This window comes from Sturnira hondurensis, unplaced genomic scaffold (assembly GCF_014824575.4).
Source record: "Sturnira hondurensis isolate 20B ecotype Veracruz unplaced genomic scaffold, ASM1482457v3 Scaffold0003681, whole genome shotgun sequence".
NCBI lineage: Eukaryota > Metazoa > Chordata > Mammalia > Chiroptera > Phyllostomidae > Sturnira > Sturnira hondurensis.
In genome coordinates this window covers 3584134-3600515 of record NW_028076312.1, presented here as the reverse complement: position 1 = coordinate 3600515, position 16382 = coordinate 3584134, and the positions used below count along the sequence as shown (strand labels likewise).

At 37.6% G+C, this 16382-nt stretch overlaps 1 protein-coding gene across 2 annotated transcripts in view; it reads right to left on the bottom strand.

The window, feature by feature from the left end:
* Window positions 1-5024: 5024 nt before the first annotated feature.
* Window positions 5025-16382, bottom strand: part of ACADL (acyl-CoA dehydrogenase long chain) — a 30285-nt gene continuing 18927 nt past the window's right edge. For both annotated transcript variants that reach the window (XM_037042031.1, XM_037042032.1), the window contains exons 9-11: window positions 13490-13617; window positions 11085-11171; window positions 5025-6048 (exon numbers count right to left, since the gene is read on the bottom strand). In XM_037042031.1, the coding sequence (XP_036897926.1) occupies window positions 5955-6048; window positions 11085-11171; window positions 13490-13617 (309 nt within the window). In that variant the 3' untranslated portion in view covers window positions 5025-5954. The remainder of the gene's footprint in view (window positions 6049-11084; window positions 11172-13489; window positions 13618-16382) is intronic.

The window sequence follows — 16382 nt, the reverse complement described above, 5'->3', positions numbered from 1 at the left end:
TTTACCTATCTAATGCAACAATTCCTCTTCCTAGGTATCTTAGCAATCAAGATTTCTTTTAAAAAATTTTTATTTTATTGATTATGCTATTACAGTTGTCCCAATTTTTCCCCTTTGCCCTCCTCCACCTGGTACCCCCATTCTCTCCAGCAATCCCCCTCCTTTAGTTCATGTCCATGGGTCAGGCATATAAATTCTTTAGCTTCTCCATTTCCTACACTGTTTTTATCATCCCCCTGTCTATTTTGTACCAACCAATCTGTACTTCTTAATCCCTGCATCTTTTCCCCCATTTTCCCCTTTCCCCCTCCCAGCTGATAACCCTCTGAATGGTCTCCAGGTGTATGATTCTGTTCCTGTTCTGCTTCTTTACTTTGCCTTTTAGATTCAGTGGTTGATGGTTGTGAATTTGTTGCCACTTTTAAAAATATTTTATTTATTTATCTTTAGAGGGGAAGGGAAGGAGAGAGGAAGGAAACATCAATGTATGGTTGCTTCTCGTGCATCCCCTGAAGGGAACTGGCCCCTGCCAGAAACTGGCCTACAACCCGAGCATGTGCCCTGACTGGGAATCGAACCATGATCGTCTGGTTCGCAGGCCTGCGCTCAATCCACTGAGCTACACCAGCCAGGTAATTTGTTGCCATTTTAATGTTCGTAGTTTTGATCTTCTTTTTCTTATAGAGTTCCCTTTAATATTTCACATAATAATGACTTGGTGATGATGAACTGCTTTAGTGTTACCTTGTCTGGGAAGCTTTTATCTGCCCTTCACTTCTAAATGATAGCTTTGCTGGAAAGAGTAATTGCAGATATAGGTCCTTGCTTTTCATTACTTTGGATACTTTTTTCCAGTCTCTTTTTGCTCAGTTGACGGTTTTATGGGAATTCCTTTGTAGGTAATTCTCTGTTTTTCTCTGGCTGGTTTTAAGATTCTCTCTTTAAGCTTCAGCATTTTAATTATGATGTGTCTTGGTGTGATCCTTTTTGGGTCCAACTTATTTGGGACTCTGTGATTCCTGGACTTGTATGTCTATTTCCTTCAACAAATTAGGGGAGTTTTCTTTCATTATTTTTTCAATAAGGTTCCAATTTCCAGATCTTCCTCTTTTCCTTCCAGCACCTCTGTGATCTGGATGTTGTTACTTTTGGAGATGCCCCAGTGGCTCCTTATTCTATCTTCATTTTTAAAAATTCTTTTGTCTTCTTGATATTCTAATTGAATGTTTTTTTCTTCCTTAATATCCAAATTGTTGGTTTGATCCTCAGCTTCATCTCTCCACTATTGGTTCTCTGTAGATTTTCCTTTATTTCACTTAATGCAACCTTCATTTGTGTCTTTTTTTATGCTGTTGCCATACCCAGTGAGTTCTCTGAGCATCCAGATCACACCAGTATTTTGAACTCTGCATCTGATAGGTTGGTTATCTCCATTTCATGTAGTTCTTTTTCTGGAATTTTGTTCTCTTCTTTCATTTGGGCCATATTTCTTTGTCTCCTCAATTTGGCAGCTTCCCGTGTTTGTTTCTGTGTCCAGATAGAACTGTTTTGACTCTCCAACTTAGAAGCATGCCTATTATAGAAAAGTCACCTATAATTGTGTAAGGTGGAGCCTTAGGTAATCACCATGGTGTGGCAACCCATGTCACTGCCCTGTGGCTCTGTGTGGGACAGGGCTCAGAGAGGGGACAATACTGCTGTCTAGTCTCTGGAGATTTGCCCAAGAGGAAGCTGTCTTCCAGCACTCACTCTATTTCCATATGTCACTTGTGCCCTTCCAGCTGTTTCTCTGGTGCTGAATCCCAGAGGGGTTGGGTCTGCATGAGTGCCGAGACCTTTGCAGGTCTCTTTAAGGGGAGTTTCCCGAGAATCTTGCCGTTTCTCCTGCCCCAACCCCCACTGGTTTTTACAGCCAGAAGTTATGGGGAATTATCCTCCTGGTGCTAGGTCCTGGGCTGGGTGGTGTGGTTTGAGTCTGGGATCACTTGCTTCCAAGGTAGCCCTCCCAATTGTCTTCCACCGTCCGTGATTGTGGCCCCTCCCATTCCACTGCTGCTCCAAGTCTTTGTGCCTCTTCGTGCCTTCACTTCTCTCCCTGTATGGGTGAATGTGGCTTTTTAAAAGCATTGTCAGACTTCCATACAGCTTTATGTTCTGACAAATCTGGGTGATATTTGTTTTGTGGTCTAGTTGTAATTTTTGCTATAGTTGTGGGAGAGAAGGGTGTTTACCTACATCTCCATCTTGACCAGAAGTCAAGATTTCTTTAAGAAGGCAAATGAATAAACAAATCATGGGAAAGTCACACAGTGGACTGCTATTTAGCATTAAAAAAGGAACAAACTATTAATTAATGCAATATAAGTGAATTGAATCTTAAATGCATTTTGTTAAGAGAAAGACATCATTCTTAAAAGGTTACATATTATATGATTCCATTTATATGACAGTCTCAAAATGACCAAGTTATAATAACAGAGAACTGATCAGGGGTAGCTGGGGGTTAGAGGGGTAGGGAGCGTGTGATTATAAAGGGCATGAGGGAATTTTTGTGAGGATGGACCTATGGTGTATTCTGATTGTGCTGGCAGGTGCATGCACCTGGATACATGCTAAAACTCAGAAAGCTGAAAAAGGGCATTTTTACTGTTTGTACATAAACCAAAATATGGGGTGGATTTGCTCTATGGGGTGAATTTGCTCTATGTTAATTAAAAAAATTAAATTTAGATGGGAAGAGGAAAAAAGAGAAAAGGGAAGACTATGATAAAAGAGAGTTAGGAGAAAATACAAAAATATGTAGTTTGTGGACTTTGTTTGGATTCTGAATTAAACTGACCACAAAAGACATTCTTGATACAACCAAGAAAATTATAATGCTAATTTGTAACTATATGTTAGATTTAAGTTTTTAAAGGATGATACTAAGCTTGTAGTTATGTGGAAAGAATCTTAGTTAGAAATATATTCTGAAATGTGTGTGTGTGTATGTGTGTGTGTGTGTGTGTGTGTGTGTGTGTATGAGAAATAGGACTAAATATGGGATTTGCTTTAAAGCAATTAAGAAAAAAGGTGGGGAAGATAACATTGGCAACTGTTGAAGCTAGGGTTCATTTTACTATCTTCCTATTTTTAAGTATGTTTGATGTTTCCTGTAATTTGTTTCTTAAAAGTGGAATATTAGATTTCAAAAAGAGTAGAACTTCTTTTCAACATGTATTATAAAGCAGTAGAGGTGATAGGTGTGAGTTTGGTTTCCACTGCACTGTCAAATCTTTCCAATGACTCAAAATAAGTAAATGCTGTGTGCGCCAAAAATAATACTGACATATGAAAAAATTCAGTCTCCTAGAAATCTTATACCTTGAGCAATAAACTACTAAAATTACTAGATTAGTAAAGATTTGCAGTTAGATTTTACAATAGCAAATCAAAACAGCTTCTTTTTCATAATGTCATTTCAATGACACTATCAGAGAAATAAAGGGTAAAAATAATTTTAAAGCAATAATTACAATTCTAAAAACCTCAGCCAACAACCACAATTACTTGGGCTTTCTGATTCCCATTAATTATTTACAAAGTGTGGCTTTCTTGCTGTGTTGGCCCAGTCTGTTCTTCTGAGCATTTTTATTTGTTTCTTGAGCACTTAGCACTGTGTGAGATACAGATGATACATTCCCTTTCTAGAGGACAATAATCAAAGCCACACAAGCAAAACACAATGATTAGCTATTTAAGAAATGAAAACCAAACAAAAGGTTAAGAAACACATTCTGAACTCCCTGTTTTGCTTTGCTTCTTTTGGGGGTGCAAAACAAGATTAGTTTGCAAGATAAACAACCCATTTAGAAGAGATGGAATTCATCCCAGATATCATTCCTAGAAAACATCCTACCTTAGCTATCCTTTCAGCTTCTGATATACAAAAAGTACTAGAACCTATTGCTAGTGCTGGTGGACTGTAGTAGTTCTGTGCGTGTGCATGTGAGTATGCTTTAGGCCTGCTCAGCAGACTTGGCTGTTTCCTTCCTTTTGATAATACCACTCTGTTTCAGGAACTGCCTCCCCCAGTCTCTGTGTATCTGGTGGGACTGTCAATCATAGTGTTACTTTCTTCTACTTTATAGAAGTAGACATTGGGCTGAAGAAAGCGGGCCTGGAGCAGCCCAAGGTCATTTTTATAGGCCCTGTAATGGAACTTCTCTGCAATGTCCATTAGGCCAATTTGCAAACAGAAGTAAAAATAGGTATGTATGGTGTACGTGTTAGCAGGTTTAAGCTTTAGGATCAGGTTCATGAGACCCAGTTCCATAGACTGTACTAGCTACTCCACAACACTTTTAAGCTAGCACGTTCAAGTTTTTCCTTGGGATGGTATGAATTGGGTTTCTTTTATCATTTGCACCTGAATAAAATCTTAAGTTTAAGAAATGGCCCAAGGTCCAATGGCTCTTAAATGATAAAGTTATTCAAACCCAGGTAGGTCTACCTCTATATAGCAGGCTTTTCCTTCTATGTTAATTTATTTTGCATCCCAAAGATGTTATATTTCTATAATGTAGTTGCCTTTAAGATTGGGAAAGAGAGGGAAAGGGGCTGAAAAGAGACGGTTGGTCTGCCTAATCCTATATTGTGTTCTGGTAGCATGAGGGAGCTAACACTGCAAGTATAGTAATATCTAATGTCATTCCAACTCATGTTGCATGGTATTTGATGCGTATGAGTAAGAATTCAAACTGGCAGTCATGCAAACTTCTACCCAAGAGCAAATCAAAGGCTTATAATTCTAGGAATGGTATCAAAGGATATTCTCTTCCTCCTGCTCTACCCAGTTTGTAATGATTGCATTAGAAAATATTGTTTAATACCAACAATACCAAATAAAATGTTTAGGTTTTCTGAGTTGAAAAAGAACACACATTTTTCCCAGTAAAAACTACTTTATTCCCTGTTTAGCCAGTATATGCAAAGAAAACCAAGCACCAAAATGGCATTAGCAATTTACAAATTAAATTACTGTCTTTTTATAAGAATGACTTTTAAGTCTGAAAACAAACGTCATTTCCTCACTTTCCTATTTTAAATGTTTATTCTCTTTTATTGTATTTATAATTTGAAATTATCTTGTTCATTGACTTACTTCTTATATTATTTATTAATCAATTCATTAAAGTAGGCTATTCCAAAATGAAAGTCACTGTTTTGATACTGATGAAATAAACCAGGATCTTAAAGATAAAAGATGATGGATTACTTGGTGTTCTCCTATAAAACTGGGTGCCAGGAGGTGAGAGAACAAACAGCCTTCTCCAGCGGGGTTAGGCTAAGGCTTAGCTGACTGCCAGGCAGGCTTCCCGATTCAGCTAGAGTGGCTCTTCTTTCATCACCGTTTTACAGGGACTCTGTCTCTGTATGAGCTTTAGTCTGAAGAAAGAGTTCCATTACTCAAAAACAGAGGCTTAGGGTAGTGTGGGAGAACTCCACCGTTCTGGGAAATTTAGAGCAAAAAATAGCTGAAGTTATTTTGATTCTAAATTATATTTCTTCCCTTCAAAGTCAATATGCTGTCAGTACTATTCATATTTTTAAATTTTTAATATTTTATTAATATTAATAACAAAATTCTGCCTCAATTTTAAAGATTTAAGCAATTGCACATTCCTAGAATTTTAGAAAAAAATGAAATAAACACTAATGCTTGTAGAATTAGAAAATCTTTGCCTTTTAGCTATATAAAAAATTGAAAGTTAAACTTCAGTTTTAGAATTTTAGAATCTTTGGAAAGACTTCTTCTCCCATTGTGTTACTCTTATATTTGCGTTTGACTTTTTTCCTATAAGACAGCATATGAAAACATGTTTAGGGTTTCCTCTCTGTCCAGGTTGCATTTTATCTTGAGTAGATGTAAAACCAGATTAGCTGTAATAGGATTCCAGGATGTGGGCAGATGGCTATTTGTCTCGGACGATGTCTCTTGCAATCAGCTCCTTCATTATTTCATTGGTACCACCATAGATTGGCTGAACTCGGGCATCCACGTAAGCTCTGGATAATTCAGAAAATGATTGAAGAGTAAATAAAAGATATTAGAAGTTATAAATTTGGTGTCAGCACAAAACTGTTAATGACTTTAAGTTAGTCACTTAATAAAATCCAACCAATAAAAGTTTTTCATAACTACTTTTTTCCATTACGGCATTCATTCTCACTAGTATAATCACACAATTCTATTAAGAGAGTGATCATTGGTATCCTTTGTTTTAGCTTGCTTAAAGATATTATAAATTCCAAATAACACCTGTGGTTTTGTTTTAATTTTATAAAATTCAGCACATATAATAGCACTCTTTAAAAAAAAAGGCCACTTTAGATTTAGAAACAGGTACAATCTTTTAATTTCTTGTCATCTTTTATGATTCCTAAAAACGTTGAAATCCCCTGGCTTTGTAGAAAACACAAGAGAAAAGAAAGGACATATTTTCTTACATCCCTTTGGATTCCTGCCACCACTGCTGCCGTCAGTGGTGTAAATAGATGGTTTAGAAAATATTACTTCCCACAAAGTTAACAAGTAACTTATTTTTGGAAATGGTTAATAGTCACTCTAGTAATGTATGAGGTTACAATTCTGAGGGCTGAGTCCACCAGCCACCCCCTGCCAACAAAAAAGTTATAAAACTTTACACTTTGGCAGCTATGGTACTAACAAGGACACTCTTCTTACCTTTTCTCACCTCACTTTATCCTGCCACCTCTGAGATCAGGGAGGGAAACGATTATATTGTTTTGAAGGTAAAAGAACTGAGGTACAGAGAAGTTAATATGTTTACTAATTAATGGTTGCTATTTGATGGTCAAATAAGAAATTGGCAGACTGGAATGAGAAGGCAGGTGACCTGCCACCTTGGCAGGCATCTCTTGTGTTGTCTCATAATATTTTCATTGACAGGGCAGGTAGGACTTTCCTAGTAGACACATTCAAAGGCATTAGCATAAAACCTGTTTTTTAATTGAATTTTTGAGACAAATTAAATGTGCTGGCTGTCTAAGAACATGACTAGTTCTGGACTTCTTTGTCATATTCATCAAGAGACCCTGGAGAGAGTAAGCACTCAGTCAGTATTTACTGATTTGATTTATTGTATTACAAAGGTATTTTAGTGTCTCAATACCAACTTTCAGAAAATACTTGAAGTCTAGGGACATTTGTGTTTTCAAATATGTATATATATTTGAACAGATCCCATTGCTGCCCACAAAACACAGCCCCTGGGTTTGGAGACCCTCCCTAGCATTTCAATCTACTTCAGCAATCCGAATGCTTCTAGACATTTTTTTATTGGGTTGGGCATTTTTCTTTCCACATGACAGAAGTTCCAGTGGAATTGGTAATGACAGAAATCAGTAGACCTTTTATGAGTTACTAATTAAATTCAGCCATCAACTAAAATTAACAGAGAAAGGCATCAGAATAAATGTTTAACCACACAATGACGAAGCCCTGTCTCAGGTCACTCTTCCTAGCAATGGCAGAGAAGTCTAGAAATGGCGAAGACTGTCTCGCTCCTCCCAGATCCCAAGCCCCAGGAGTAAGACTGAAGGGAACTCATGCTAAAGAGCAGTTATTTAAGAACAAATAACACATAAATAAAATGAAACAAAACAAAAAAGTATCTCTTTTATCTGCAAAATCAAAACTCAACAACATGCACACACACAGAAATAGTATAGCTTAATCTGAGGATAAGACAAACACAAATAGAATGTTTTTTCTATTAAATCATAGTCTGTACACATCCACACACCACCTAATGTGTCTAAATTAGCTTTTTTTGATATTACCTATTACTTTCTTTCTTGTAATTTTATTAAAAAAATTCCTCCCCTATGTCTTTGGGGGGAAAATAGCAGTCTAGTTGAAAAGTTCATACAATCTTTGAACTAACAAGCTGGCCAAGAAGGGGCTGATTTTACCTGACAGGAAATGTAGGTCTCTCAGGCTAGCACTGGGGATTCCAAATACTGAGCCATTACAGGGTCATGGGTGTGGTCGACTCCTCCTTACCGAACGCACGTTTCTTAGAACCTGAACTAGAACCAGACAGACCTGAGTCTGCTTGTCTGCCTTCCTAGTGCAGCTGTGACTGCACAGTTGAGTAGAAAAATATAAACACCCACTATTATGTCGCTTTTCTCCCGTAGTGAATATTGTGAATCAGTTATTATGAGTAAAACATGAAATGCACAGGAAATATTTTGGTGATGATTTAATTTGTGCTGGCAGAATTCAATGTTTACTTTTGATTTCATGACTATGCAAAGATAAAAAAATAAATCTGCTTTGGATTAAGGTCTGTTTGAAGTAGTTCTAAAAGGATATACCAAAATCCAAACCCAAGTTTTGATTAAAAAAAAAAGAAAAGAAATCATTTAGCTACTTCATGCTCACATTCCCAAGAAAGGAAGAAGCCTACTTACTGCTGAGTTTTTTATAAAAGGTTATAACTTGTATACATCCTGTGCTCAAAGCTTTATGAGCTGCCCAGTGGCTATAGAAAACTAGTAAATTATATCTATGGCGAAGCTTCTGTTCATAATGTAACATTAATAAAATGTTTACTTTCCTCATTAAGGACTATAAGTGTATCAGTTGTTCCAATTATGCTTGCCAAAATGATACATGTGGAAGTTAATTTGAGTACTAGTTTGATAATTTTCCCTTTAGATATCTGTATTTAGATTAAAATTAGAAAAATTTTTTTAGCTTTCTCTTCCTCTGATTCAGAACCAAATTGGATTTCTCTTGATATAGCAAAAAAACTGTCTTGGGAAAATTTTATAAACTGGAAGTATTGCTAAATAAAAGGAGAATACAGTTTTTAGAGTGATGAAGAGAATTGCCACGGGGAGATTCCTGAAGCAATTTCATGGACAGATAAATGGATAAAGAAAATGTAGCATCTATGTACAATGGAATACTCCTCAACCTTAAATCTGAAGGAAGCTCAGCAGTATGTGGCAATCTGGAAGAACCTTGGAGACATTCTGCTAAGGGAAATGAGCCAGTCACAGGAAGACAAATACCACATTGATTCCACCTACATGAGTTACCTAAAACAGGCACATAGACCAATGGAATAGAACAGAGAGCCCAGAAATAAACCCAACTCTCTACAGTCAATTAATCTTTGACAAAAGGTGCAGTAACATAAAATGGAGTAAAGATAGCCTTTTCAACAAATGGTGTTGGGAGAACTGGACAGCTGTATGCAAAAAAAATGAAACTCGAGCACCAACTTACACCATACACCAAAATTAATTCAAGGTGGATAAAAGACTTAAATATAAGCCATGAAACCATTAAAGCCCTGGAGGAGAACATTGGCAGGAAAGTCTCAGACATTCCACGCAGCAATATTTTTACTGATATGTCCCCTAGAGCAAGGACTATAAAGGAAAGAATAAACAAATGGGATCTCATCAAAATTAAAAGCTTCTGCATGGCTCAGGAAAACAGTACAGTAGCAAGATAAAAAGAGAAGCAACAGCTTGGGAAAACATATTTGCCAATGACACCTCAGACAAAGGTTTAATTTCCAAAATATACAAAGAACTCACTCGACTCCACTCAAAGAAGATGAGCAACCCAATTGACCCAGCAATTCCGCTATTAGGAGTATATCCTAAGAACCCTGAAACACCAATCCAAAAGAACCTATGCACCCCAATGTTCATAGCAGCACAATTTACGATAGCCAGGAGTTGGAAGCAACCTAGATGCCCATCAGTAAATGACTGGATCAAAAAGCTATGGTACATTTACAAAATGGAATTCTATGCTGCAGAAAGGAAGAAGGAGCTCCTACTCTTTGCAACATCATGGATGGAACTGGAAAGCATTATGCTGAGCGAAATAAGCCAGGTGGTGAAAGACAAATACCATCTGGTATCACCGTTAACAGGAATCTAAACAACAAAACAAATAAGCAAGCAAAATATGACCAATGACACTCAAATACAGAACAGGCTGACAGGGTCCAGAGGGGAGAGGTGAGAGAATCATAGGGGTACAGGGGATGGACTCACATGAGCAAGTATAAAGGACACATGGACAATAAGGTGGGGGACACTGGGGGGCAGGGCTGGGAATATAAGACAGAAAACTGTACTTGAACAAGAATTAAATAAAAAAACAAAACAAAACAAAACAAAACAAACAAACAAACAAAAAAAGAATCAATGGGGAATGGTAGTTGCCAGGGGCAAAGGGGAGGGAGGAAGATGGAGTGTTACTAATCAATGGGCTTAAGACATCAGTTAAGCCGGGCGAATAAACTCTAGAGATCCATACCGCAACATTGTACCTCCAGTTTATGACACTCTAGTACATGTGACATTTGTGAAGAGGGGAGATCTCATGGTGAGTGTTCCGACCAAGGTAAAATAAAATTTAAAAAAAGAAAAGAATTAACAGTCATTCCAAGTAAAGGAAGAACTGACAACCTACTTTTCCCCCTATTATATTAAGACTGAATTTAAATGGCAATAACATTCACAGCTTAGGAGGCTACATCATCAGACTTGGTTCATTGTGAGTTGCTAGCAACTAGAGGAAATCATCTGGAAACTATACAAGTTTCAAATAGACATACTTTTGAACTAGCAATACTACTTTTGAGACCCTTCTGTTGCAACCACAAACACATGTACTTAAGACAAATGTAAAACGATGTCTCTTGTAGCATTGCCAGAGTAAAAAAAAAAACTAGAAATAACCCAAATAATTATGGATAATCGATAAAATAAAAGATTATTCAACTATTTCAAAAGTGATATTAGTCCTTCCATATAGCAATTCAAATAAAGCCATGCATCAAGCTTTAGTATATCGGTCTCTTCCCTTTCTTTAAAAATGATAAAATCTCAGGAGGGAGCCAATGACATAATGCTGTTTCCATCTGCTTGAAGATACTCTGTAGTCAGTTGGAAATTTTTGCATCTTCTTTCCTTTAGTGTATGAAGTACAGTAATTTCCTTTCTTCAGTTCATCCAGAAAGGTGTAACAGAGCGGCCCCACTCACCTTGCAATCGGGTACTCCCACATGTATCCCCAGCCGCCATGGAGCTGTACACAATCATAAGCTACACTGTTTTGTAATTCAGAAGCCCTAGGTGAACAAAACATAAAGTGGAAAAGGAATATTTGAAATGCATTTGTATGAAGTGCTTCACAATCAGAAAACAAATGATTTGTCAAATGCATACATTCCTCGAACAATTAAAAGCAGGTCTATTGTCCTGGCTGGTGTGACTCAGTTGGTTAGGCATTGTCCTGCAAACTGAGAGGTCACCGGTTTGATTCCGGGTCAGGGCATATGCCTAGGTTGGAAGTTTGGTCCCAGGTCGGGGCATGCACGGAAGGCGACCAGTCAATGTTTCTTATTTACAACGATGATTCCCTCCCTCTCTTTTCCCCTCCCTTCCCTCTTCTCTCTAAAAAAGAATAAATAAAAAATAGGCATATTAGCCAAGCAGAGATATAATTGTAATTGTGTATAAATCATGTATGAAATGAATCTCAGGACAATTTTCACATAATGAATACTTTCTTTGTTAACTATACTTCTGGCTGGGTTTTTGTTAAGCCTGGAAACCAAGTGTGGAAGGCCCAGACTGTTAGGTTTTTGTTACTTTATGCCTGAAAAGGACATAGTGAAAACATGAATTCAGTCTAGTTTATTTAGATTCTCTAGATGACCTACATTAACAGTACACAGCCATCTATTTCCTTTTACTTTCGAATGCCTTTTTTTCTCCAAAGATGTCACTTCCTACCTGAAGGCTGAAAGTCTGAATTCAGTGGAAAAAAAAATTCTTAGGGTTTTCAGAAATAAACTGAAAGTAAAAATGGAAACTTAAGGGGGCATACCACTATTGAGAGTAGTAAGACCATAGGACGCTTGTTAAAGATTGCTTGGAAATTAACATCCTTGAAGTACATTCTTGTATAATAATATGAAACACTTGAGAAATATGCTTTTTGATCTTATCACAAAAACTTCAACTATCATTAAAATTTATAAGCTAATTGGAAGGGATTTTATTTATCTTAACATAAAAAATAAGTCAGTTCAAGATTATTTTCAACTTACTTTTCAAAAGCAGAAAACAAAGAAAGGTTTTCTATTTAATGAAAATTTTCCTATTAAAAATAATTTTTAACTCAACCCCCCAAATAAAATAACAATATACTATAATAATGAACAGACCAGGCTCGAGGGCAACAATATTTGGAATTCTATAAATTTTTGTATTTGGCAAATATTAATATTTCAGTGAAATATTTACTGGGCTACAACTAGTTGCTTTATCCTCTTCAATGTAAAGTACCAGTATGTCTACAAACCTGGGGTTTTCGAGAATAGCAAAGTCCATAGCTATCTAAATATCTCTTTTTCCAAAAATATCTTATCTAAAATCAGTTTTATACTTTTTAAACCCATCAAAGAACTTGCTATAAATGTAAATATAAACTATCATTTCTCCAAAAAATGTCCCCTCCCCCTCAAAGGTTCAAGTTTCTAGTAATTCCACATCAATTTCAACCTGGCAAATTTATATTTTGGAATCATTATATAAAGTACTATTCTACAGATTTTCCCATTCTCCTTCTGATTAAACTGAACACGAGTTAATGAATAATGACAGGAATTTTTGCTAGGTTATTTTTGGGCTAATGAGATGTCAGAATGTTTGCTTTTAGAACAGAGAACACTAACCCCAAATCCGGAATCTGATTTAAAGTGTGTTCGTGCATCTTAAAATATACAAGAGCCTTTTGGGGTCCCCTTTTTTAAAAAAGTCAACTCACCTTTAATGCCATGGCTACTGGTCTTTAATACAAATGTAAGCCTTTCTGAAATTAATGGGACATAGTTGTCCTCTCCCTTAATAGAGCAGGGCCACTTCTGATTAGACAGTCAATGCTTTAGAACGTTTTCTTCAAAAAACACCTTCAGTAGGAAAATCCTACCCAAGCTACTCATTTCACAAATAACAAAATGTTTTCTCAGAGAGGATTAAATTTAATCTTAATTACTCAGTGAAAGAATAGGGACTACTTCAGGACTCTTAAGTTTTGCTCAGAGTGTTTGGTCTCACTGTACTGTCGCTCTGCAGATAATTTGAAATTAAACTTAATTGAACACACTAATCAGTCATCCTACTTCAGTCCCTTACCGTTTTATTTTCAATGGCATGCCACACGTTAAATACCCACTTGAGTGATTTTCCGCACATTATAAATAGGCCTAATGGCCTAATAGGCCTAATGCCCTTTCAGCATTTTTTTTACAAAGTTGGTTTGTACTGCGAGTCTCATCAACACAGCTTTCTCCCTTTAAGACCCTCCAGGCCGAGTGTAAAGTTGGACGACTCCCCTAACAGTCTGTGCAAACACCGCATTTTAATTGCCCAGCACACATACCAGTATTTTGCCATGGAAGCGGTGGTCGAGTCCAGGCGTTTCTCTGCGTGCAACTGGAGACAGCTGTCCAAAAAAGCCCTGGTTACGCAGATGTGTGTTTTTAATTCTGCTAGCTTATGCTGCACCGTCTGGGGTTTAGAGGAAATGAAAGATAAAAATGAGCGTGGCAGAAAAGCATGTTTCGAGTCAACTAGCATATCAAAAATTATGCAATAAAAGATTCTCCGAGCAAACCAAAAGTGGAGTTGCTAGGTTTTCTTTTTCTCTTCTGAAAGCAGGCCTATGCTAATAAAAGAGCTTAAATTTAAACCCGCAGTGTATCATTTCTAGGGAAACTTGTAATAAAAGAAAAGGTGCACGAATAAATGCATAAATATCTATGTTTTAGACTAAACAATGTAGACCGTTTAGGGATGTTTCCTGAAAGACATCATGACTGATGAGTGAGCACCATCTTGTGGTGCTGCCCTTTTGGTGCGACTGTGGAAAGTGACTTTCCTCCCTAATGGAAATCTGTGAAGTTTTCTCTATTAATGAAATTAAGTTATCACTTCTCTCAATGCTGCTGCTTTATCTTGGCATAAAGTAACAAAGTAACAAGCCTGAGCGACAGCATAAAATATGTTATGTTGCACGATATTTAATCTAGGTCTGTAGAATGCAATAGAAGAGTAACAGAATCAAGATCTCAACGGATCAGAGTCCATACCCCCAACCTCGGCTGCCTCTCCCCCCACCCGTCTTTTATTCCTCTCAATGGCTTGTCTAGCAGTGTCTGACTTGAACTGGATGGTGAGCAATTATCAATGCTAATCTTCCTATACACCTCCTCCTGCTGGCTGTAGACAACCAAGAGTACCCTTTCTATCCTGAACATCCTCAGTCATTCTCGACTGCTCTTGCTTCCGTCAAATTTTCTTGCATTCCTGACTCTTGGCTCTCACGTCTTGAACTTTAAGTATACACGTGGTCTCCTTAGCACCAACTCTTGAATCGCCTTCAGAAACTGGATTTGATTTGAAGTGCTGGCTTTCTACTTTGGGTAATCTCCAAAAATATATCGCATTAGTTGACCTGATAGGTGCAAGGCCCAGCTATATAGTCAGCTGGCTCTACCTTCCTTGTGGAAATTTAGACAGAAATAGAGTCTTGATCATTGTGCTGTGGAATATTTGAGTGAGACCTTCACTGTACCTAATAAAAGGAATGGAAGTTAGTGACAAAGATGACTCAGTGAAACTTAAACTAGAAATTAAATGTATGCCTCCTATACACTGGCAAGTCCAAAGCCACGACTGAGTTCTCAAAGGAAGGTTTTGGGGACCAGATTCTCAGAGGATGCTGGCCTGTTCTTTACTACTGGTTACAGTAGTTCTCAAACCACAAAACTGAACCTTTCAGCATCATTGTGGTGGGGAAAGTTTCGGTACTTCCATTTCTGGAAAAGAGTAGAAAAGGAATATATAAGAAGACCCAGGAGCAGACAAGACCAGGGTGTGTCAGGTGGAGTAGGTGCTCTGATGGACGGATTCCTCATAAATGTTCCAACATCACTGCTGTGCTGATGAAAAACCCAACGGACAGCCTTTCCCTCGGCTTTATAGTGTGTCCTGTTCTAGAAACAGACGATGTGGCTGGCATCGAGCGATTCCAAAACGGAGCAGTGGAAAGGCCGATGCCATGCTTTTCCCGCCCATGTACCTTGGACTCTAAATCAGAACGTGCTGGCTTATATCAGAAGCTGCTTCTCTCCTTGTTCTTTCTCTCACTTTTTCTGTTTTCCATTCTATTCATTTAATTAGACCGAATCTCTACCCAGTAATTAGCCCAAACTTTCCCACTCCCTCCCCACATATTCAAGTTTCCTCATAGAAAATGTAAAGATGGAATAAGAAATGAGAAAAAAAAGTGGGGAAATACTCTTCCATACATGCACCACAGATGAATCTACGTTCCACAAAAGTCCCTGAAACTCAGTTCTGAGTCTACTTCTGGTTTAGCTCAAGGGCCCCTCATTTGAAAAACAAGAGGGAAACTGACAGGTCCCAAGAAACTTTTGACCCAGCCTCACCCCGTGGACGGCACATTTGTGAATTCACGCACTCTGTATAGGGGAGAAGCGCAATCTCTAAGTCCAACTCTCTCACATGAGAGCTCTTCCGATGGGAAAGCTAGGAGCTTCTAGAGGCTGAAGCTAAATTTCAGACCAGGAGGGGCCCATTTAGAACTCTTGTGTCAGCACATTTGGTGAGGTCCAGAGGTCTGAAGGAACTGATGTCTTTAAGAGTACTTAACTCCTTGGAGATAAAGAGATTAAATATTTACGTGTTATTGGCAAGGAGTTGGGCATGACTATGCAGACTTGGTCTTTGCTCTTCACTGCAGACACTACGTCTTAACCTTCAGAAATGATTCTCTAACGAATGGCAGCTCCTAATTGTACCAAACATTATTAGTGAGATGCTTTTGTGAATGATCAACATGCTCATAGCAGTATATTTTAACATTCACTAACAGTCACTAGACCATACTGCAGCTGGCATTAAAAAAAAATTCCCTTGTTCCCAAGTAGACCAGATAACCAGATAGAGTCTCTCTCAGAGTTCTGAAGGACAAAGTTCTCAGAATCTCAGAACTGTGCAACTGGAAGACCACTCAGAGAGTTATCCAGCCTAGCATTCCACTTAGACAATGCCATTTGTTGCAATTTCACCTGAAGTATGAAATATAACATCTTGGGTTCACCATCTAATTTTATAGTTAATTAATCTTAAACTCAAGGCCTTAGGAATTAGATATCCCCCTTTTTTTGAGGAATGTAAGAAGTGTTATTTTTTTTCCTCTTCTATTCCTTTCTCTAATACTTTGGTCCTAAGAATTAAGAGCACATACC